The sequence below is a fragment of the Pempheris klunzingeri genome, chromosome 14, assembly GCF_042242105.1.
Source record: "Pempheris klunzingeri isolate RE-2024b chromosome 14, fPemKlu1.hap1, whole genome shotgun sequence".
Lineage (NCBI taxonomy): Eukaryota > Metazoa > Chordata > Actinopteri > Acropomatiformes > Pempheridae > Pempheris > Pempheris klunzingeri.
Window position 1 is genome coordinate 10,881,331 of NC_092025.1, and position 20,053 is coordinate 10,901,383.

Below are 20,053 nucleotides of genomic sequence, written 5' to 3' on the forward strand. Positions count from 1 at the left end.
CAGGCCACAAGAATTACAGCTGTAATTTATCCTGGCTCTTGATGGATCAGTGCTGCCTTTATACACAAATGTGTGTGTTCATGTGTGTCTGTGTGCTTGAAAGGTTTTGCTTCTGAGGCTATCAGTGACGTGTATTTGTGTGGACATATATGACTGCGTGCTCGCGATTACAACATATGAGTGACCAACCGCTAAGATCTTGTCCCCGATCTGCAAACGGCCATCTTTATGGGCCGCTCCGCCTTCAATGATCTTGGTGACATAGATACTGTTATCTCCTGGTATGTGCTGGTTCCCCACCCCTCCAGCAATGCTGAAACCTAATCCTGAGAAAAGGGAGCGATGAGGGAGGCAGAGAGTGAGCAAGGGAGGTATGGGTTAACACAGAGCAGATTTCCTAAATCCAGAGGGCACAGCTTAGCTGTGTATAAAGCATCCTTAAGCCCACACAAAGGCGTTGATGCTGTACACCATTTCACACTTCCACATACCTTTAGGCCCTTTGATGAGTTTGATTTCAGTGACTTTCTCTGCTGCTGGTTTTCTGCGGAGCACATAGAGACGGACGATAGCACCTGCCTCCTTAAGAGCCTCCACAGCTTGGCTGTGTGTGACCTCCCGCACATCCACATCATTCACAAATAGGATGCAGTCGTTCACACTAAGACATGGAGAGAGAGAGAGAGAAAGTGGGAGGGAAAGGGAATATACAGCATGAGTATGTGTTTCAGTGTAAAAACTGGATGTTGTTCTCCACCAGAGGAAGTCAGGAGAAGTCAGTCTCCAACTATAACCGTACTAGGGATCCAGTTTCACCACAGACATCTTGTCTTTCCCCCCCAACTCTCAATATCCAATTTGAGAGGGTAGAAACCCTTCTGCTATTGATCTAGCACAAGGGTCAGCTGCAGTATAGATCTCTTTGTGTTAACTGTGCTTGAAAATGATGAGGAGTTGATATGTGAAATGCAAGTGACAGCCTGTGTGCAGAAGAGAGGCTGCTTTTCAAGCAAGAAGATTTTGATAAAATAGCTATTTTCAGATGTACACATTCTTCCTCCAAGGGCCTAAAAGTCCACTTATCACTATTGCATTCATGTGTTTAAAATTGGTTTTACGGGCATTAAAATTATAGTGGATAAAATTTAGCGAGACTGAAATAATGCTTCAGGGCTGCAAGAGGTTTAACAAATGAAGCTTAGCGAAAGCTCGATCAGGAAGACTATCTTCATGCTTACTCTATTTATATTTTTTCTGTCTTCCTTTTTCCAATTCTGACCATGATCCTCTCCTGGAGCATCCCAACCTCAGCACTGCTATTTTGCTATAGACTGCATCCACCTCATTAGGCTGTTGGCGCATGAGTGCTTGCATCGCTCTGCGTGGTAGCTCTGCCAGACAAGTCAGATTTTCTAATGTCCCAGCTTAAAGGTTGCGGCATCACTCCAGCTCCAGGCCTCCTTCTCTCCCTGCCTCGCAAGCTGGCAGATCAAGCAGTCCTCAGCGATCCCACTGACTTAAGAGAAGAAGAAGAGGTTGATCCAATAACTGAGAAAACAGGTCTTTCTCAGGCCCAGGCTCTCTCTCAAGAGAGAGAAACATCTCTCCTCCTACTTGGTCTCTTGCTCACCCAGCCTCATCTGCTATTCCAGGTCACTCCGCTGCACCCTGATCGCCACTGTGCAGTCTATCTAAGCCATCAAGACAGGCCCTCACTCCCTAGAAAGTGCTTCAGCCTCTGCCTCATCATCAGGTCTTCACGTTGCAGCCTGCCTCCTTGTTCAATCAACCCTTCACATCCATCGCAACTCAAGCTGTTCATTACTCTCTGGCCTCTGCCGGCCTAGCCCATCCACTAGGTAGGCCGTACATCCCTCAAGCAGCAAATTATATCCGGTTGGTCCAGAATCCCTCCACAGTAAAGGCATAAATCTAGCGAGCCTGATCCTACCATAGCTGAAAGCAAAAAACATCACCAAAACTTAATTGCAGTCATTAAGTATGTCTCTGGTTAAACGCGGGCCAATCCATCGACAAACTTTCTTGTAGCATTCATTATCTACTGTGACATTATCTGCGCCATCCAGAGAGAAGGCAAGAAATCCATTCCTTTTTCCCAGTCACCCAATCACTCAAGACCCCCCCACATGATGGCCATCGTCTCTGTCTTGCCTTTAACAAAAACAATTGATCCAGACACACTCCTGGACTCCCTAGGTTCAAGACAACCGTTATTCTCCCATCTTCCCATCTTAACTTCATTATATGATGTGTCATTCCCCAGGGGTGCTCTTTCATCCTCCAACTATTGGACATGATGTCATCCGTGCCGAAAATTACACAATCTCATCTTTGCAGGTGAAGGATGTCTGTCAGGCTTGTGCTTTTGGTCTCATCTGCTCCATCACTACAGTGGGATAACTTTCTCCTATGATGAGCTGGTGCATTCCTCTGCCGCATCATCCGTGGGGTTTTAGGTGGAACTATCAAGGCCAGTGCTTTGCAATTCACTGACCTCCCTCTTCCCCCCCCAGTCTGATTGTCATCTCAAAAGATTTACTTGTTCAAACTGACCACCATGCCTGGGGTCAGTTAAGGGGGTACATATACTGTCACAATGGGGTCTAATTGCCAAAGACGACTGCTCACATAGTTTTACTTTTTTTATTGTACACACTATTTCAGATAAATTAATTTAAGTACTCTTGAGCTTGTCTTTCAATTAAGTCTCTCCTGACTGAAAGCGAAAGTCCAATCAGGATGACTGTCTTCATGCTTACTCATTTTATTCATCTACATTCACTCTCTCTCTCTTCACTTTTCCCGCCTCCACCTCAATCAGCTGACTGAAGGCTCTTTAAATTAAACTAATCTAATTTTACTGCGACCTCGGTTGGGCCAAAGATCTCGTTGCTGTCAAACTTTAAAACTGTTCATTTCTCTACTGCTGTCAGCTGTTATTTAAGTGTCAGATCGATGCAAACCCTCCTCCACCCCATTCACCTCCACTTTGCATCACAGCCAGCATCCATGGGTCCTTCCACTGAGCTCAACAGAACTGCTGCTCCACATCACGTCCACTCAGATTTTCAGCCATTGCTCTTCAGCTCTTCACCGCTACCACGGAGGAGATACTCCTGTACAGCTCATTGTGTGACTACCCCCTTAAAATGATGACATCTCACCAGGGTCTAATCACTAAACACTCACATACTTCTTCAACTTTCCCTATTGTGCACACTATGTCAAATAAATGAATTTAATTACGCTTAAACCGCTCTTTCAATTAAACCTCTCCTGACTGTACTGAGATGCATCACTAAAGCCACCACCAAAAGGAACTAATGCCTGCTTAAGACATCCAAACTCTTTTAGGAAATTGTGGGCTCCATATTGTTTGTCAGGCCATATTATTTATGTTTTTGCATGTAGACAAGAACACATTTATTTATCATACAGTAACACATTTTGTAATGGTGGCAAGTCTAGTGTAATTCTTTTTGCAACCACAGAGCGTTGTTATGCTTTGTGCTCATACATATACAAAACCGTTATGAAGCTATAAAAAAAACAATTTATGTTCAAACGGGGTCCTTTATTCTGATTTTCAAAGATGAATAATAGGAGCCATCAAGTCATTCAATTTAGAAGAACTACATTAATAATGTTTTTGTGTTTCAATCACTACAAACCATTTGAAAGCAACATGAATTTTCCAGTCACAAATTGCAGGGTTTGGAAAGTTTTTAAGGAATTTTTTAGATACTAGAAGTAATTCATAGTGTTTTCCTCAAGATATTTGAGATATGTTGCTCACAGCGGACAGTAAAGGCCAAGATAAAAAAAAAACCCTGCATTCAGGCAAATCTAAGCGTTCTCTCCAGGCCTGCTTTAAGCTCTGAAGTCATTCCAGATGGACATTTATAGGTCAACTGTAAAGAGGAAGACGAGAATGATGCCTCTGTACATGGCTTATTTATTGCAAGCATTTTTCTGATTACACAGGGAAATGGCTCATAAAGTGCAGCTTTGTATTCAGAAAGACAAACTCTGCACTAAGAGGACAGACACAATATTATTACGTATTCTTGTAATGGCTTCATCTTAGAATTTGTTCTCCCTGAGCTTTAATTTAAAGTGTTGTTCTTTAATGGTTTATTTGGGAGGAAGACAATGTTTTCATCTAAAATGTGAAAAGTTCACAGAAACAACTATTTTTATTTTCTCCTTTTGAATATTAACTACTTACATCGAAATCGAGTTTGACTTAAACCATTGTTTGTTTGTTTTTTAATTTGTCCCTTACCATTCCATATCACACGCTTAAAACTGGAGCTTTAGTCGAGTTGAGGCATTTGGATCTCGAATTAAACGCTCAGCTCCTCTCTGATGTAACTTTAATGCTGAACGAACTGGACATCAATAGCCTTTAGTTCTGTGCTATTATACTTTCAACTGAAATGAAGACCTGAGGTTCTTCTTGGGCTGTTTCTTTTCTCTAAGTGGTTGTATCAGGCAATTCAAAAGAAAATGCGGAGGTAGAGGTGACAGCAGAGAAAACATTTCGGGATTGGCCTAGACTGGTCTATCAATGAACTTTTGATTGTTGGATTCTATATTTCTGGTATGTGAACATGAATGCAAACGTGCAGGTCGGCTTTGTGTGTATTGTAGCTTAGTGTGTGTGGTTTCACCTCAGCCGTCCATCCTGAGCCGCCGCTCCTCCAGGTATGATTTTGGTGATGAAGATGCTGGGGTCGTCGCCCACATGGGGGTTGTCTGTTCCTCCCGCTATGCTGAAGCCAAGGCCTGAGTTACCCTGCAGAGGCAAATACATACAAAGACACGTTATTATTCACAGAAAGGTCATAGTTGGAACTATTGTGTCTCCGTGTCTTGATCAAGGTTTGACTAAAGCCTTACCACCAATGATAAATATGGTACAGAGGTTAACATGTACTGTATATATATATATATATATATATATATATCTAAATTCAAGTTTAAAAGATTTTTTTTCAGACTCACTCTCTCCAGTGTGATCTCTTCATACTCGATTTCCCCTTCTGTCCCATTCACCTGTCAGAAAGGGATGTTTGCTTACTTTTTTTTGAAGAGTTATTTACCAATTACAGAACTTAAACTATTTGCACACATTAAGTACAGGCAAAAATACTAAATAAGTCTAAATACTAAAGCCAGCTAATGTTGGTTCAGTATTCGCCCTCTGGGATCGATAATCATATATTGCTGTTGCACATCCAGAATGGGGGATTTCCCATCAGCTCCTGAACACAGCAGCATCGTCACCAAAATGTCATTACAGCCTCCCTTTGCCAGAAGTTCTGTCCATGAAATTTTATCCACAGTTATTTTGCCCCTCTTTGACATGCTGTAAAGCAACACTATTCTTTCAGTCTAATTCGCCCTCTGGCTGAACAACTTAGCTGCACATCAGCTTTACCTCTGCAATTAAGCAAGTCCCAGAGGAAGAGGGAATTTAAAGAACTTCAGACTTCACTGTTTTGGCCCTGACCTAGAAAACAACTTCTCTTAGTGCTGTAGTGGTGCAAAAATACTGGTCTTGTGATGGAGGCTTTTCTTTGTGAAGCCTTGTTCTCTAATCCCTCACAATTCATGACAATATGTTCAAGGTATTTCACTGCTTTCATTTAAGAAATGGCATCATTAAAGAACTCGGAGTAGAATTAAGTGACGTTCCTGTCCTGTCAACTGCATATCAGACAGAGAAACCTCATTTTAATTAAAACAGAGTAAAATTAATTACGTTATCATTCAGATTGAAACAATGAGCAAAGACCTACCTGGGTGTGAGGGAAAGGAATGGAATTACTGGTAATACAGTAATACAGACTGAATATGAATGCACTTGAGTTAGTCATACATGAACGGAACATAATGAGACAATAAAGGGAATATGAAGCATAATCCTTACATATGGGGAGCCATCGAGTGTGTCAGTGTTCACCACCACTGGAGGAGTATTTCCCTGGAGGCAGAGAGAGAAGAAACATTATTAAGAAATGATGGCAGAAAGTCAAAGATGAGGCAGCTCCTGGATGCACAGTCAGTATATCCCTGAAACCTACAGTCACAGCCAAGACCGATGGCCATTTTAACTCTTAGCTGTGATAACACTATTCTCATCCTGCTACGTTTGTCACTCTGCTAAAGGATAGAGAGAACAGTTCATGAGCCATTTGTTGTTATCCACCCATGATGGACACAGAAATAATTCATGCTAGCCCCCATGGTTTATCCAAGCTCTTGATCTTTGGTTTATTTTGGTGTAGACACTGGCTGAATTACAGTATTGCTTCTGGTACCGATGCTGCTAAAAGCTATCCAGTGAATACTGTGGACATCTGCCTCCTGCCCACCAGTTGTTTCAAAACAAACCTCTCAGTGATTCATGACAGCACATGGTGGCAATCCCCCAGCATGCTGGGATGATGAACTAACTTGGTAGCAAGGCTGTGACAGACAGCACAGTCCGATTATCATCAAGGAGTGTAACGTCGGATTCCTTGACCGTCAAGCGTGAAAATTTTATCCAGAACCGTACTACATCCATTATGGTTTGTACAAATGTAAAGCAACATTTCAGCAAGGTGTTCATCTGGAACAAAGGGATACAGAAAAGACTAGAAAAGAAAACAAGTCAATGAGAGGACTGGATTTTTGGCATTGATATGGTTTGGGTTCAAAGTGTGACAGTTAAACAATATTCGCTCCTTTTAATCCCAAGTCTTTATCGTACATTTTCATTCTTTCAAGCTGCTTTCAAGGATTTCCTCTCACCATCAAGGTATCTGATGTTGGGGGATGTAAATAGACTATAATGTCTCAATGGAGAACATTGTCCAACTCCCTATCCAAACTCCTGTATTTATTTCTGTCATTGTTCTGTGCCACACTGATTGGCATGGGGAAGACTCTATGCATCTAAAGTGCCCACAGAACAGCAAACAGCAGCATAAAATCAGCCCACTGACCTTCACAGACCTGACAGCTCTTATACACACTAATAGCAGCACAACCGAACTGAGCACACTATCTGAGCTTTTAAGAAAAACTATTTCAAATTCTTACTCAGTGATGTTTATGTGATGCAATGAGATGTTATTTTTTCCCATTCAGTGCATTACTCTCTCGAAGAGATTTAAATTGCCATGGGAACATCTCTACACAACACCACCATCCTATGCTCCAAGCCCCCTTTTCTCATTATTAATCAAGTTGAATGATGCTAATTGTAGCAGCCATTATAAAGAGAAAATACTCATCCACGTGAGGTAAAGACATAAAATTGTGTACCCCGCCCGCAACAAAATGCCAGGTCTCAGCTTTAACTGCTCGCTGTTCGATATATAACGGTGCCCAGGCAGCACTTCACCATGTAGCCGTGTCCAACGGCCCGTGCTGCTGAACATTACGTCAAATTCGTCCTTATCTAGAGACAGAAATAATGAGTGTAGCCAGCAGAAATCTAAGCCCAGTGAAGGCAGTTTCCCTGCAGGGATTTTGACAGAGCCCTCTCTCCCTCTCTCTGCTCTGTCAAGTTGTTCGACATTGGAGTTGTTAGGATTTACAGTTTTGGCTGCTGTTGCCCACCTATATTTTAACACCACCTATTCAGCTAACCCGTCCTTTGCAATGTCTCTGACCACCATCCATCCACACCCAGACCGTTACCTCCTGATGGATTTATATGCAGCAAGTTAGTACCAGAATATGCATATTTACAGACATATATACAGAACAGCAGAAACGGGTGTAATTAGATTTTTCTAGTCACACTGATATTCAGATGTTTTGTGTTATGTGTAAGTGAATCATTTCCTTAGGAAGATCATATATATTCAAGCATGCACTGTACTGAGGCAAGAAACAGATTATAGCAGCAAAAAGAGTGAAGCAGCATGTTTAAAAAAATCAATTTCTTTTTTCCTTTAAGAGTTGAATAAATAGAGTTAGTATTGGCAATTCACCACTGGGAACCATTCAGCCTCTGTTGTAGCTGTAGCTTCACACTGTACTGTACATGCTCTGCATATTTGAATCACAAGACAACCTCTACTGCTCTGTGCACAAACATGCACATTCTTCTCACACTCATGACCCATTCTGTGCACGTTCACACCGTTTCAAGTTGAGGGAGGTAAAATAATGCCAATTATAATGACTTTTGTCTCATTACTTGAGCCTAAGAATATTTTAAGCACTAACTGCTGCCTTTGCCTTTCCTCATGAGAATAAGTGTGCAAAGACGGCCACAGTATCTTCAGAGGGGACGATTTCAGCTGACACTGGGTACAAACCAAAGGTTGCATTAGAGAAGCTTTAATGCTCCATGTCTTGCACATCTTGCAGCAGCTGGAGAGCCTTTAACACGTAAAAGCCATCCAGTCAATGAGTGAGATAACGACCTCTACTGAAATACGCAATGTCAAACTATGAATTGGTATGTGTTTGATAAAGGACAGCAACAATTAAGCAGTAGAGCATTATGGGTATTGCATAGTGCTGTCTGTTTAAGAGAGAAAGAAGTGCAGACAGATAACATTATGAAATGCCCCACACAGACCCTTACCTTAGTACCGTGCTAGGCTGTTAAAGTAATGGAAGTGAGAAGATAAGACTTGTATGGAGTATTTTGTAATGTGTAGCTGTGTCAGGTTGAATGGATGGGGATTTAGCTGCCTCTGATCTTGCGTGCTGGTTTTAGTGCAGGATGTGACAGAAGTTAATATCGACGTCTCATTATGCTCATTGGTCACTTATTGACCCCCACATATAATCTGTGGAGGGCAGGAAAATGCGCTGACATACGCGTGTGGGTTATGGGGGTGGTTTCCTTGTTTGTTGGAAGATTAAATTAAAAAAAAAAGAAATTGCACCTTTGCTCCATTATAGGAGGACTCACACACACACAAACACACACACACACACACACACACACACATACACACACACATACACAGTTGAGCATGAATTTGATTACTCAGCCTCACTATGATTAAAATATCTATCATGGGCCTAAGTGCAGCCATAGCCTTGACCTGAATTCTATCTATGCTGATAAGGAAAACAAAGCAGCAGTACTGGGGTATAATAAAAACATAATCAAACATACTCCACCACTTCTGAGCCCCTAAGCACAATGGCATTTTCATAGAGATTTCACAAATATATTGAGGCACAATCATAATAAAAAAGAGTAAACATGTTTAAAACATGCCTACCATCTTATGATGTCGATGCTTCTTGGCTTTCCGTACATTGTTGAGGAATCGGCAGCCCATCTTTTTAGCGTACCACACGGACATGAACATTCTGCTTCAGTGCCGAACTATAAATTGCGGTCGATACTGAGAGCGAACCCCGCTCAACTCCCAAAATGACATACACACCCACCAAGCGTGCGTCTAGAAGAGTGAGCGTGCACTCTAGAAGTGTCTGCTTTCAGCAATACCACAAAAGCATTATAGCAAAGTGAGCCATTAGGTGTAGGCCCTGCCATAGCAGAGCGTCCAGATTGCCTCAGTTAAAAGATACTGTTTTAACTTAACACACGCCCTTTCAGCTTTGCTTTCCACACCATTTGAATAAAACATAATACCAAAGATAGAATGATCTAGACATAGGATACACATTTATGCAATTTTAAATCCAGAAAACAGAGCAAAGCCCGATTAGTGTCTTCCTCTTGCTGAATCGGTGCTGAAGACTTCATTTGAGGAAGCCCAATATCATCCTCCAAAACCAAGGCGCAAGCTATAAAAATGACTCATCGCTGATAAGGCTCATTATTATCTGAGACACAGTTGTCCCATCTTCGGAAATCACCCATCCAGAGTAGAAACAAGCATTTACACACAGATCCTTCCATTCTTCGTCATCTGTGGCAGCGGACTGCGATAGCGCTGCCTTCCTGCTACTGGTTTGTGCTCAGTGAGAAAGCAGTTCATATTTTCTGCTGCTTCTGTACTGTACCCCTCCCATCCCCGCTGCTCAGGGAAAGAGGAGTGAGCAGGAAAGTTTGATGGCAATTACTTAGCTGTCTCTCTGTATAATGTCCATGCTGGTGATGTGAGAGGGGGAGGAATTATACTTTGGCTGAACGTAGACAGACAAGCAGCTCAAACTGGCCTAGGGAGCACTAGAGACTGAGATGGGGCCTCAGTTTATAGTCACAATATATAGTTTCACAATAGTAAAACCTAAACACACTAGTGGCAGCAAAGGTGGAAAAATGTTGCCATCAGATCATTTTAGTTTATTGCCTGTGTTTTTCTTTTGTTTTCTTTCTGTTTTCAGTTTATGCAAATGCTGTACAGCAATTTGTCTAAAAAAGTTCCAAAAAGCACATTTTTCTAAAATGTTCCTCAGCTCATCAAAACCAAACATTTTGGGGCAATATTAATCTAAAACCCTCGTAGGGGGCATCATTAAAGTAGCCTTATAGCCTCTCTGCTGCTAATGAATTCAGCACCACGGACAGAAAAGAGCCTGATTTGTTTGAAAAGAAATGACATCCATGTTTGGTATACATACACACATATAGGTGTGTGTGTGTGTGTGTATATTGCACACATTTATATTCCTAAATACTTTATTTAATGGTGGAGGCACACAATTACTTAGCAGGATAAGAAAAAAGGGTAAAATTCCCATTTAAATGCTCATCTTCTTTTCACAGCTCACACAAGCTCTCTCTTTTTGAAAGACAGATGGATTGACAGGCGTGTTAATAAAGATATGCACACACACACACACACACACACAAAGGCATGCACACTGAACAGGCTCATGTAAGGACACGCTGAAGGACAAGCTGTCAGCCGACATTCTCAATTTGTTAAATAAAATTCCTCCATCTACCTATCTAATTTTCTCACCCTTCCAATTGCAAGGCCCTCTCTATCTGTCTTATTCCGCCAGCACGAACAGCTCTCTCCTCTTCTGCATATTTTCTTTTACCTTCTTCCTCTCTCCCCTCTCCTTCCCAAAGGACCTGAGCTGCTGCTGCACTGTAATTACACCGAAGCTGCAGGGACATATTTAAACATTTATTAAAGAAAAGTAAGGAGGATGGAGAAAATGAAGATAGAAACCAGATACGAAGCAGGCAGGAGTGCAGAGCAGAAAGGGGAGGGTATAATGGAGGGCTCTTGGGGAAACACTATAGAAAACAGTAATTGAATCCTTGCATTAAAAGCAATTGATTTTTCCGCTACATGTAAGTGTCAAACACATCTTAGAGGGGCTGACTGTTTTGTCTGAAGGGGTTTTGTTTGAAAAGTATTATGTATAGGAACAGCCCTGTGGTTAGAGAGGAGAGCAAGAGATATAGCCATCCTTTGTCATTATAGGAGACAGAGTGTAACATAAACTGGGAGGTGGGGGTCTTCACTAAGCACTCTGTTCCTGCTGGTTCTCACTCCCAGCTCATCAGGTGAAAGATAAATGGTAAATCTGTCGTTTCATGTTTTCAGCTTAAGAATAAGAGAATAAATGTACCTTATGTATTCTAAAAAATAACTTTTCCTAAAGAATATTTTTTAGATAGATCTCTGTCAGTGAATAAAGTCATAGTCAATTTGGTTTTGACATGTTCACTGCTTCTTCATAGTCACGCACGCACTCAGGGATTCCTTCTTTTCTGTCTATATGAGAAGTCTGAAGGGAGCTTAAATGCTGAATTCAGCCAAGTTTAGCTCAATAACTAGATGCCTATGGGATTCACTGCAAAGGTAAGGAATACCCTTTCTGCAACACTGAAGCTTTAAGACTTTGCTCATTAGCTCAGCCTTAAGCTTTTGGAAACAAGCCTTTTAACAACTCTTCTCTTAACTCTATCATTTGAGAATAAGAAAGCAAATAATGGATTTGCCTCCTTGCATGGCCATCTTTGTATGCTGTAACTCGTGGTATGTAAGAGTATTCACGTGGGTCTTGTGTTTGCTGTTGGATAGAATATAAACTGTACATCACAGCAGTAAAAACAGCACCCAGCACATGGCATCAAAACAATTTATGTAGCCCCATAATAAAAGGAGGGCATGGTACAGCAGACTTATAGAATCACTGAATACAAGAGGTAGGAAGATTCATGAATATGAGCACAGATCAATATCAAAAGTCCTGTGCAGTGTGAAAAAAAATCATTTCTAATTACATTATGCCCTAAGTTTTTTTTTTTTTTTTTAATAGATGTCATTTTAGGCTAAAGCACCTCTTCACTAAATCATGTACATAACCCAAAGACCTCCTCTTACTTTGCCAAACCATTGCAATGCTTCCTGAGACAATCCTACCCATAAATCAATGAGGCTTGGAGTGGTACTGGCAGACCCCACACCATTAAAGCAATAAAGAGACAGACTGACGACACCACCTACACATCAATGACACCCACACGGGCACTAGACCGGCTGCAAAGACATCCACACACGTAGGCATTACTGCAATGCATCCTAGAGGTGGTGCATACTTAAACCCAACCAGTGTAGAAAATTGAATGCATGCATATGCAGAATGAAGAACTTCTGTTTATGTGAGAGGGAATGTATACAAACACATTTTTCTTAATGATGGCTTTATGCTGAAGGGTGCTGAATGTCCCATATGTTAAGCAGTTTAATTATAAGCAGGCACTATTGGGTGAGGTGTGTTCAAGGTCAGGGCAAGCAGACAAAGACGAGAAATGATGTATAGTTAGTTACAAGGGTAACTACTTTTTGAGACAGAGGGCCTGAAAGCCAGATTTTATAACCCTTCCAATTATCCTGTCTTTTCCCATTAAGAATAATTTTATTCAAGCACTCTTCTAACTAGCTTTTGTATTGAGATTTTTCATTCATGCTTATAAATAATGCAAATTAAGTGATATTTAGCGTGTTTTGCTAAAGGTACGGGGGAATAACCGACAGCAATATGACTTCCTCCGCCATTAAAAGAAAATTTCCTTGCAAGACAAAATCTTTTGAGGAGTTTGTGGGGCATGCGGCTAATGCAACCTGCCTGATCATAAAAATGTTTTATTGAGAAATGAGCACAGAAATTTCTTCAAGGTTATGAAAATTACTCTGTACAGTCTAACACTGACACCTACAGGTTTCAGTCTGTGCTGCAAAAAGATTACATCTGTCTGTCTGTCTGTCAAACCCACATGCTATATGACACCTTCAATTTACCACTGAAGCTTTGACAGAGACACAGATCAGGATTAAGTTCTTCTTTGCTCGTCTCTCACCACATCAGGAGTGCTTTTCAATTGATAAACATATTTCTTTGTCTTTGATTCTAGAGAAATATAACCATTCACAATGATTTACATTGGAACAGGAGCCACAATTCATATTTTTTGTTCCATGCAGAGATGCGATAATATCATTTTTTAGGAATGTATGTTGTAATATGAATGTAACACAGGCATTCAGCATTATATTGTGATGGAAGCACAACAGTGAAAATGTTTTCAGTTCCAGTCGTGTGATTTCAGGCCCAAAAATAGTCATCGAGTGCAAGCGGAGCAGATCTGTCAGACAAAGGAGATTTGAATGACAATGAGTATGAACACACTGATATCAGGAAACAGATGACCTCGTACTCTGGTAGTACAGATAAAGTTGCGTTTAACGGGCAGCTGTTTGTCTGCAGTAAGACAGCCAAACTTTGAGTGACGCCAAACTTTGAGTGACACCAAACCTGGCAAAGAGCGGAAATGAGGACACACATCAGACTGATGATGAAGACTGAGGATGATACTGGTAACTTTCAGGGTGACGGAGCGGCACGGATCGCTTTGATCTTACCAGTGTGGATACAGCAGAGGTGTACATTGGAGTGTGTCCCGTAGACATCAACACAGGCTGCAAAACAACAGAAGGGAGAGGGTAATTGTGTGGGGCGTGCAGAGGAGTGCAGGGGAAGAACAGTGGGTACCCCTCTGTTGTTGTCCCTTTATTTATCAGCCCCTCACACACACATACACATCTGGGTTCACAGCAGAAGTCCACCAAAACCGGGTTACCAGGACTGACAAAAGGATCAGTGTTTCCCACAGGTTGAGAATTCACTTGTGGTGGCTGGCAGGGCTTGTGGGCTCTGCATTTGACAGGTGGGTTTAGTAATAAACAAAGGTTTAGGAATAACTTGTGCTTAAGCATGCATTTCAGTGTTTACCCTGTGACTTTTTTCCAGCAGCAGAGCTGAAGTGTGTATATATTTAGTGCGTCCGCTGACACAGGCAGGACTCAGACACGTATTTTGTACACAGTTATAGATGTAAAATTACATTTCATAAAATGCTTCAAGACCCGGGCTGACAACCTTTTAACTTAGTTTGGAGTGAGATTAGGATTCGGCGCATTGTACGAGTAAAAGCCTTCTGTGCTATTACCCCCCAGAGGAGTCAGGGGCATCACACCTCAGTCCCCAGGAATTTTGTTTAAAAAGTCCAGCAACCAAATTGACAATTTCAAAGCATTCATTTATGAAAAGCCAAGTCAATTATCATGGGCAGTGGTTAGTAAGTATGGTAAATTAGTGTGCGTGCCAACCTTCAGACATCATAGCCTAAAACCAAACCTAACCAGGGTATCTAGGAATCGTCCCCAAGAAAATTGGTGTTCCCACATTCTAGTAAAGTTATGGAATCATTTTGGTTCTCCCAAATGTGGAGTTGGGATGACAGGGAGGAAATTGACGCATCATGAGAATTTGCAGGGTTGGGTAGTAGCTACAAACAGTAACACTGTATGAAAAGTAAACAAAGGAGAAAAGCACATCATTCAAAGACATGTGATCCCACAGGATCATTTTGTCCTGAAAACAAACTAGACTTTATTAAACTAGAGAGCTGGCCCAAGGAGGGAAAGACTTCTTCGCTGACTTGTTTTCTTTGGATTTGTCATATTCTTCTTATTGATTATGTCAGCTGAGTTTTCACACATATTTACTGATAAGACGATGAAGGCAATTCATCTTCACCTTGGCAGCTAAATAAAGCTATTAACCAACAATCAAGGATAAATATCAATGCATGATGTACTATTGCAGCATAATGCATTCATCAGACATTGGCCTGTCTAGCCTGTCTGCTGGACCTAAATCATTAGTTGCAACAAAGCTTTCATTTGCATGGCGGTTTAGATATTAGTAGGGTAAGAACTATCCATCACACCCGTACAAGATAAGCTGTTGTGCTTAAATTATGAGAGCTGTATATGCAGAGACTATCAACACACCAAGTTTGTCTTCCCCTCCTGGCACTGGACAGTCAAACTATTACATTAAGATACAAAACATAAAATCATCAATGAATTGTTTAATGAGTTGAATATAGAACACTGTGCTATATGCAAGCACAGGAAGAAAGCACGTCAGGATTTATGCTTTTCTCTATTTAATATGAGAAACAGATGAATGGCGCAAAATAGTTGCATTAACACACTGGACCATTTTGAACCCTTGAGTTTGTGTAGAGGCTGTAATTTAACTGTGGTGTGCTTTATGACTACTTAGTAACTAATAATACTAAAGTAATACTAATTCACAGCGACAAGTTGTCAGCAAAAGTAAAAAGTTGTGTTTTTACCTCTGCAGGTTGCTTTCATGCTTCAAAAATCATTATATTGGTGTTCATTCGCTGAACATGTGTCACAGAGCTTATTTTCTGCATTAACCAAAAACCCAATGGAAGATTCTAACTTCCTGGTTGGCCTACAATAACACAACATCCCTGCAGCACTCCATTGTGCTTGAAATGTCATTTGGAAATAGAGTTTGCACAGTTGTGACTGGCGCTGGAGCTGCAATATCAATGTCCTTTCCATACATCTCTCAATCGTGGGTTAGGATTAGCCGCCAGTCATGATGTCACACCTCCCCTTTAGTGTAGCATTAAAAACAAACTCATCAGAACAGACGTGAACACTTGAACAGGCGTCAGTTGATAAGAACCACCTAAAATGACAGAGACCATTCATTTAAACATTAATTTGACGTGTACTTTGATTTTTGCTAACATGGAGGGGGCAGGCTTTATGATCTCTACAGCAGCCAGCCACCAGGGGGCGATCAAGATGTTTTGGCTTCACTTTGGGGGAGCTGTCATGTCCTCCATCTTTATAAAAAAAAGTCTATTGTTTAGAAGGGGTATAGTAAAATCTGTACATTCATCCATTTTAGAAAAATAGTCCTCTAGATCTGATACATCAGCTATTCAGACCACAAACTGTTTCAGAACAATTATACAAAGGAGTCCGTTTATTAATCATTTTATAACCCGACTGTTAACGACGTAGTAAACCACAAATTTAAGAAATGGCCAATAATAACACAGGAAATACGCAGCACAACATATGATATTGATGATAATATTTACTGATGTTGTAGCACCACTGGCACTGGTGATTGATAGCTTATTGATTGAATAATAAAAAGTAGCTTATTCAGAATTGGTTAACCAATAAACAACAGTGGGATCATTATGTCTCTTAAAGCAGAATGGATTTTACCCTGCACAGCCGCAGCTGCTACTCAAAACAATACACCTTATGCCCATGAATTTTACAAATAGCAGCAGTGCAGCATTTCCATATGTCAACAGGAGACACTTTCCCTCCCACTGGAATTTTTTTTAATATATTGCAGCAAAGCACGTCATTAAAGTATGAATGCTGGGACAGCTGTATTTGCTGATCCAAGTAGGACTACCTGTGAGGTAGTTTCATGCTGATCCCCATGTTTACTGATGCTACCTATGCATGTATCTCTTTCCCAATATAGACGTGGCCTTCTATTAAGGGCTCCACTGGAGACATTTTGGACTTTTATGCCTTTGCTAAATGGCAGTAGCAAAAGGTGGACTGTAGCACTTATGTATTTAACAACACTGCCCCCATCAAGACTTTTCTTGCAGGTGAATAAGTTCAGTCTGGCAACCTTGTGCTTTCAGGTCAGCATCCTTAAACTTTCTGCTGGCAGAAACCGAACACCAGCAGGGAGAGGGGTGCAGGAGGGAGGTCGTGTATTGTGGAAAGGGGAAGGAGAAACGTACACCTCCGAAGAGATGTGAAAGTAAAACAATAGGGAAATAAGACTGATGCAGGCCAGGTTACATACCATATACACACAGTAATAGACAGGGTCACAAAACCAAAATGTCATGACTGAAGCATCATTAGGTCATCACAACACTGTCTGAGGAAGCAATACTAGTGCCAGAGGTAACACAAAAGCAGATAGACCAGCCATCATCATCAACATCATCATCAGGCGAACTCGCAGTATCAAAATCATCATCATTGTCAATGACTCTTAATCAAAATCATCAACAAATGGCAAAAACAACCCTTATTATTTTCATCATCATTACCATTATCCTCCAATTTAATAATTTGTTACATGGATTTAATCAGAACTCATCAGGAATAAAATGGTAGCTCTAGCATGTCCGTCATGACATCAGAATACACAGTATGATCCTCATCTATTTATAACTATACAAGGATGCAGACCACTGACATGAAATGATGCAAACAATTCACTTTGAACTAAGTGAGTCCAGACCTTTATACTTCATAGTGCATTCAGTTCTCCCTGAAGAGAAACACAAGCCTTCATAAATAATGGCAGTGTTCCAGAAATAGAAATAGGGCCAATCCTGGTTCCCAAAACTCTGTGAACAACATCAACATGCCTGCTTTCATGTGATAGAAAAATAAAAGATCCCTTAAGATGGGATTTTGTTGTAGCGTAGGTGTCTTAATGACAATGTTATCGTCGCTATAATTTTATTTCCAGTTACATTTGCCTACCACTTCATGTATTGCCTGCCTATTAGACAGTTTTGTACCTCACACTAAAGTTTTGATTCCCTGTTTTCTGTGAACATACACAGCACCAGAATTTCAGTTAAGCTAATGGACGAAATCTCCAAAGTGTCTTTTAGGAGGGATGGGACTTCATGATTTAACTTTAGAAGAAAAAAAGGTGTACTTTCACACAAAATAAGTACTTAAAGCAGCTACATCTGGAGGGACGATATGAAGAAGACATTTTGCAGCCTAGTTTTAAACCACACGTCTCCAGACAGAAATGCTTTTGTGGCATAAAGAAACCAAAGCAGCGAGGAACCAACTGTACCGAACTCTTCTAGATCTTAGATCTGTCACTGTCAAAGATGTTCAAGCTTAGTTTGCATTTGGTGTTTCTCTCTGTCACATTAATCGCTTCGTGAATGAATTCTTTGCTTTGGACGCTAGCACTCAGGCTAGTTACACAGTGTGCTTACCGAACAGATGATATGTCATGCAGCAAAGATTCCCAGCTGGGACTGAAGAAGGGACATCGTGAATAGAAATATATATAAATATATACAGGAAATAGAAAATGATGTTGTCAATCTGTTTCAGCCTCCAAAGTACATTGACACTCTTTTGGTAGAAACAGGAAACATCATCCCAAAAAGATTTAACGTAAATCAAATAGAATGTGGATATTATTGGAGCTGATTTAGCTAATTAGCAAAAATAGTTGAGCGAAGGACTAATTCATCTTCAGGTGCATGGTGTCAGGAAATGTATCAAGAGCAGGACAGTGCATATTACATGACGCATGAAACAGTCTCAGCCCACACAACACAGTAAATAAACACAGCAATTCTTCATCTGTATGGTTTCAGCTCTAAGTATGGTGGTAAATAATTTATATGAATTCATTCTTTTTTTTTTTTTAACCACCATAATCGCTGGTAGGTGGTTAAAACAACATCAAGACTTGAGAAATCTCCCAGGCCCAAGAGAAGCATAACATGAAAAACACATGAATAATACGGAGCTGATTAAGGGTACAAAGTCTGACTGATGCAAGCAGTCAAAAAGTTGTGTTGCAACCTCCTCGGCTTGGCTGCCTTGTAGTGATGATTCTGTTCCGTCCTTAATCGGATCGCTTGTACAAAAGCAGCCATCCAGCAAAAAGCACTTTGTCCCCTGATTTCAATGAAATGAACCAGGAGTCAAGATAATGAGGGTTAAAACTCTTAAGGACAACACAGACATGTATTACAGCCAGTAAAATGATTTGGCTGTGCAAAGAGGTGTCATTAACATGCTGCAGGGGAGCATGCGTCCTGTGCATATCCAGAAATCCTCTTCTTTTGATGCCTCACGCAGGTCTTTGACTGAATTCTTTGCCTCCTACTAACACATTTTGATGCTGAAGCGCAGACTGCCCACGCTTTTATTACCAACACCGCAGGTCAGTGTAAATATCATAGCCTGTTTGAATTAAATAACCGGCGTAAGATATTTTAAGATAAATCTTACATTCTTAATATTCAGTATTATTCAAATTCCTCAACCTGTTTCTTCCTCTCAGCCACAAGCCTATTTTTTTTCAACTGAAGATGCACATCTGTAAAAACTGATTACAAACACACAGTTTCATTTTTCAAAAAGGTCTTTGAAATTTTCTTTTAACAGCTGAGCATTGTAGTTTTTACAAACTGCTACTGGATTTGTAGGGGGCTATTGAAGTTAAGGGCTAATATGCATTGTTATTCTATGATTATTGATAGCAGTAGGACAGTTTATGTGGGATTTACAATAACTAAAAATGAACTATATTGTCCATGCTCATGATAAGCACATGATGATTCCCTTTTCCCTCTTAAAAGTTTGCTTCAGAGAATTTTCCACTAAATGAAAAGAGGGTGTGGGGACAGAGGGTCTTGGCACAGAGGAATAAGTCACATCATGCTTTAGCTGCCCGGGCAATACTTATTAGTAGGATACCATACATTCTTTATTGGCTTTGGTCTTTTCATGGGATTGGCAATATGAAAAATATAAAAAAAATAACAGGCTGGCTCTTTTACTGACATTTATCTGGAGATGTATTACAGATACGAACATTCCTACCTACATTGTAATTATTACTAATGATATTTCCTATATGTGACGTCACAGACGTACTGGCAGTCAGAACTTGTGATACCACAAGCCTCTAGGAAATGATAAAA

General features: G+C 40.6%; 2 protein-coding genes across 2 annotated transcripts in view; one reads left to right on the plus strand and one right to left on the minus strand.

Moving 5' to 3' along the window:
• The window catches only part of il13ra2 (interleukin 13 receptor, alpha 2), a 310,420-nt gene that overhangs the window by 253,281 nt on the left and 37,086 nt on the right, over window positions 1-20,053 (plus strand). The gene's annotated exons all lie outside the window — the stretch shown is intronic.
• Window positions 1-20,053, minus strand: part of LOC139212624 (disks large homolog 4-like) — a 44,231-nt gene that overhangs the window by 10,387 nt on the left and 13,791 nt on the right. Inside the window, exons 3-8 of the mRNA XM_070843098.1 lie at window positions 13,842-13,898; window positions 5,957-6,010; window positions 5,029-5,079; window positions 4,695-4,819; window positions 492-661; window positions 190-326 (exon numbers count right to left, since the gene is read on the minus strand). Coding sequence (XP_070699199.1) covers window positions 190-326; window positions 492-661; window positions 4,695-4,819; window positions 5,029-5,079; window positions 5,957-6,010; window positions 13,842-13,898 — 594 coding nt within the window. The remainder of the gene's footprint in view (window positions 1-189; window positions 327-491; window positions 662-4,694; window positions 4,820-5,028; window positions 5,080-5,956; window positions 6,011-13,841; window positions 13,899-20,053) is intronic.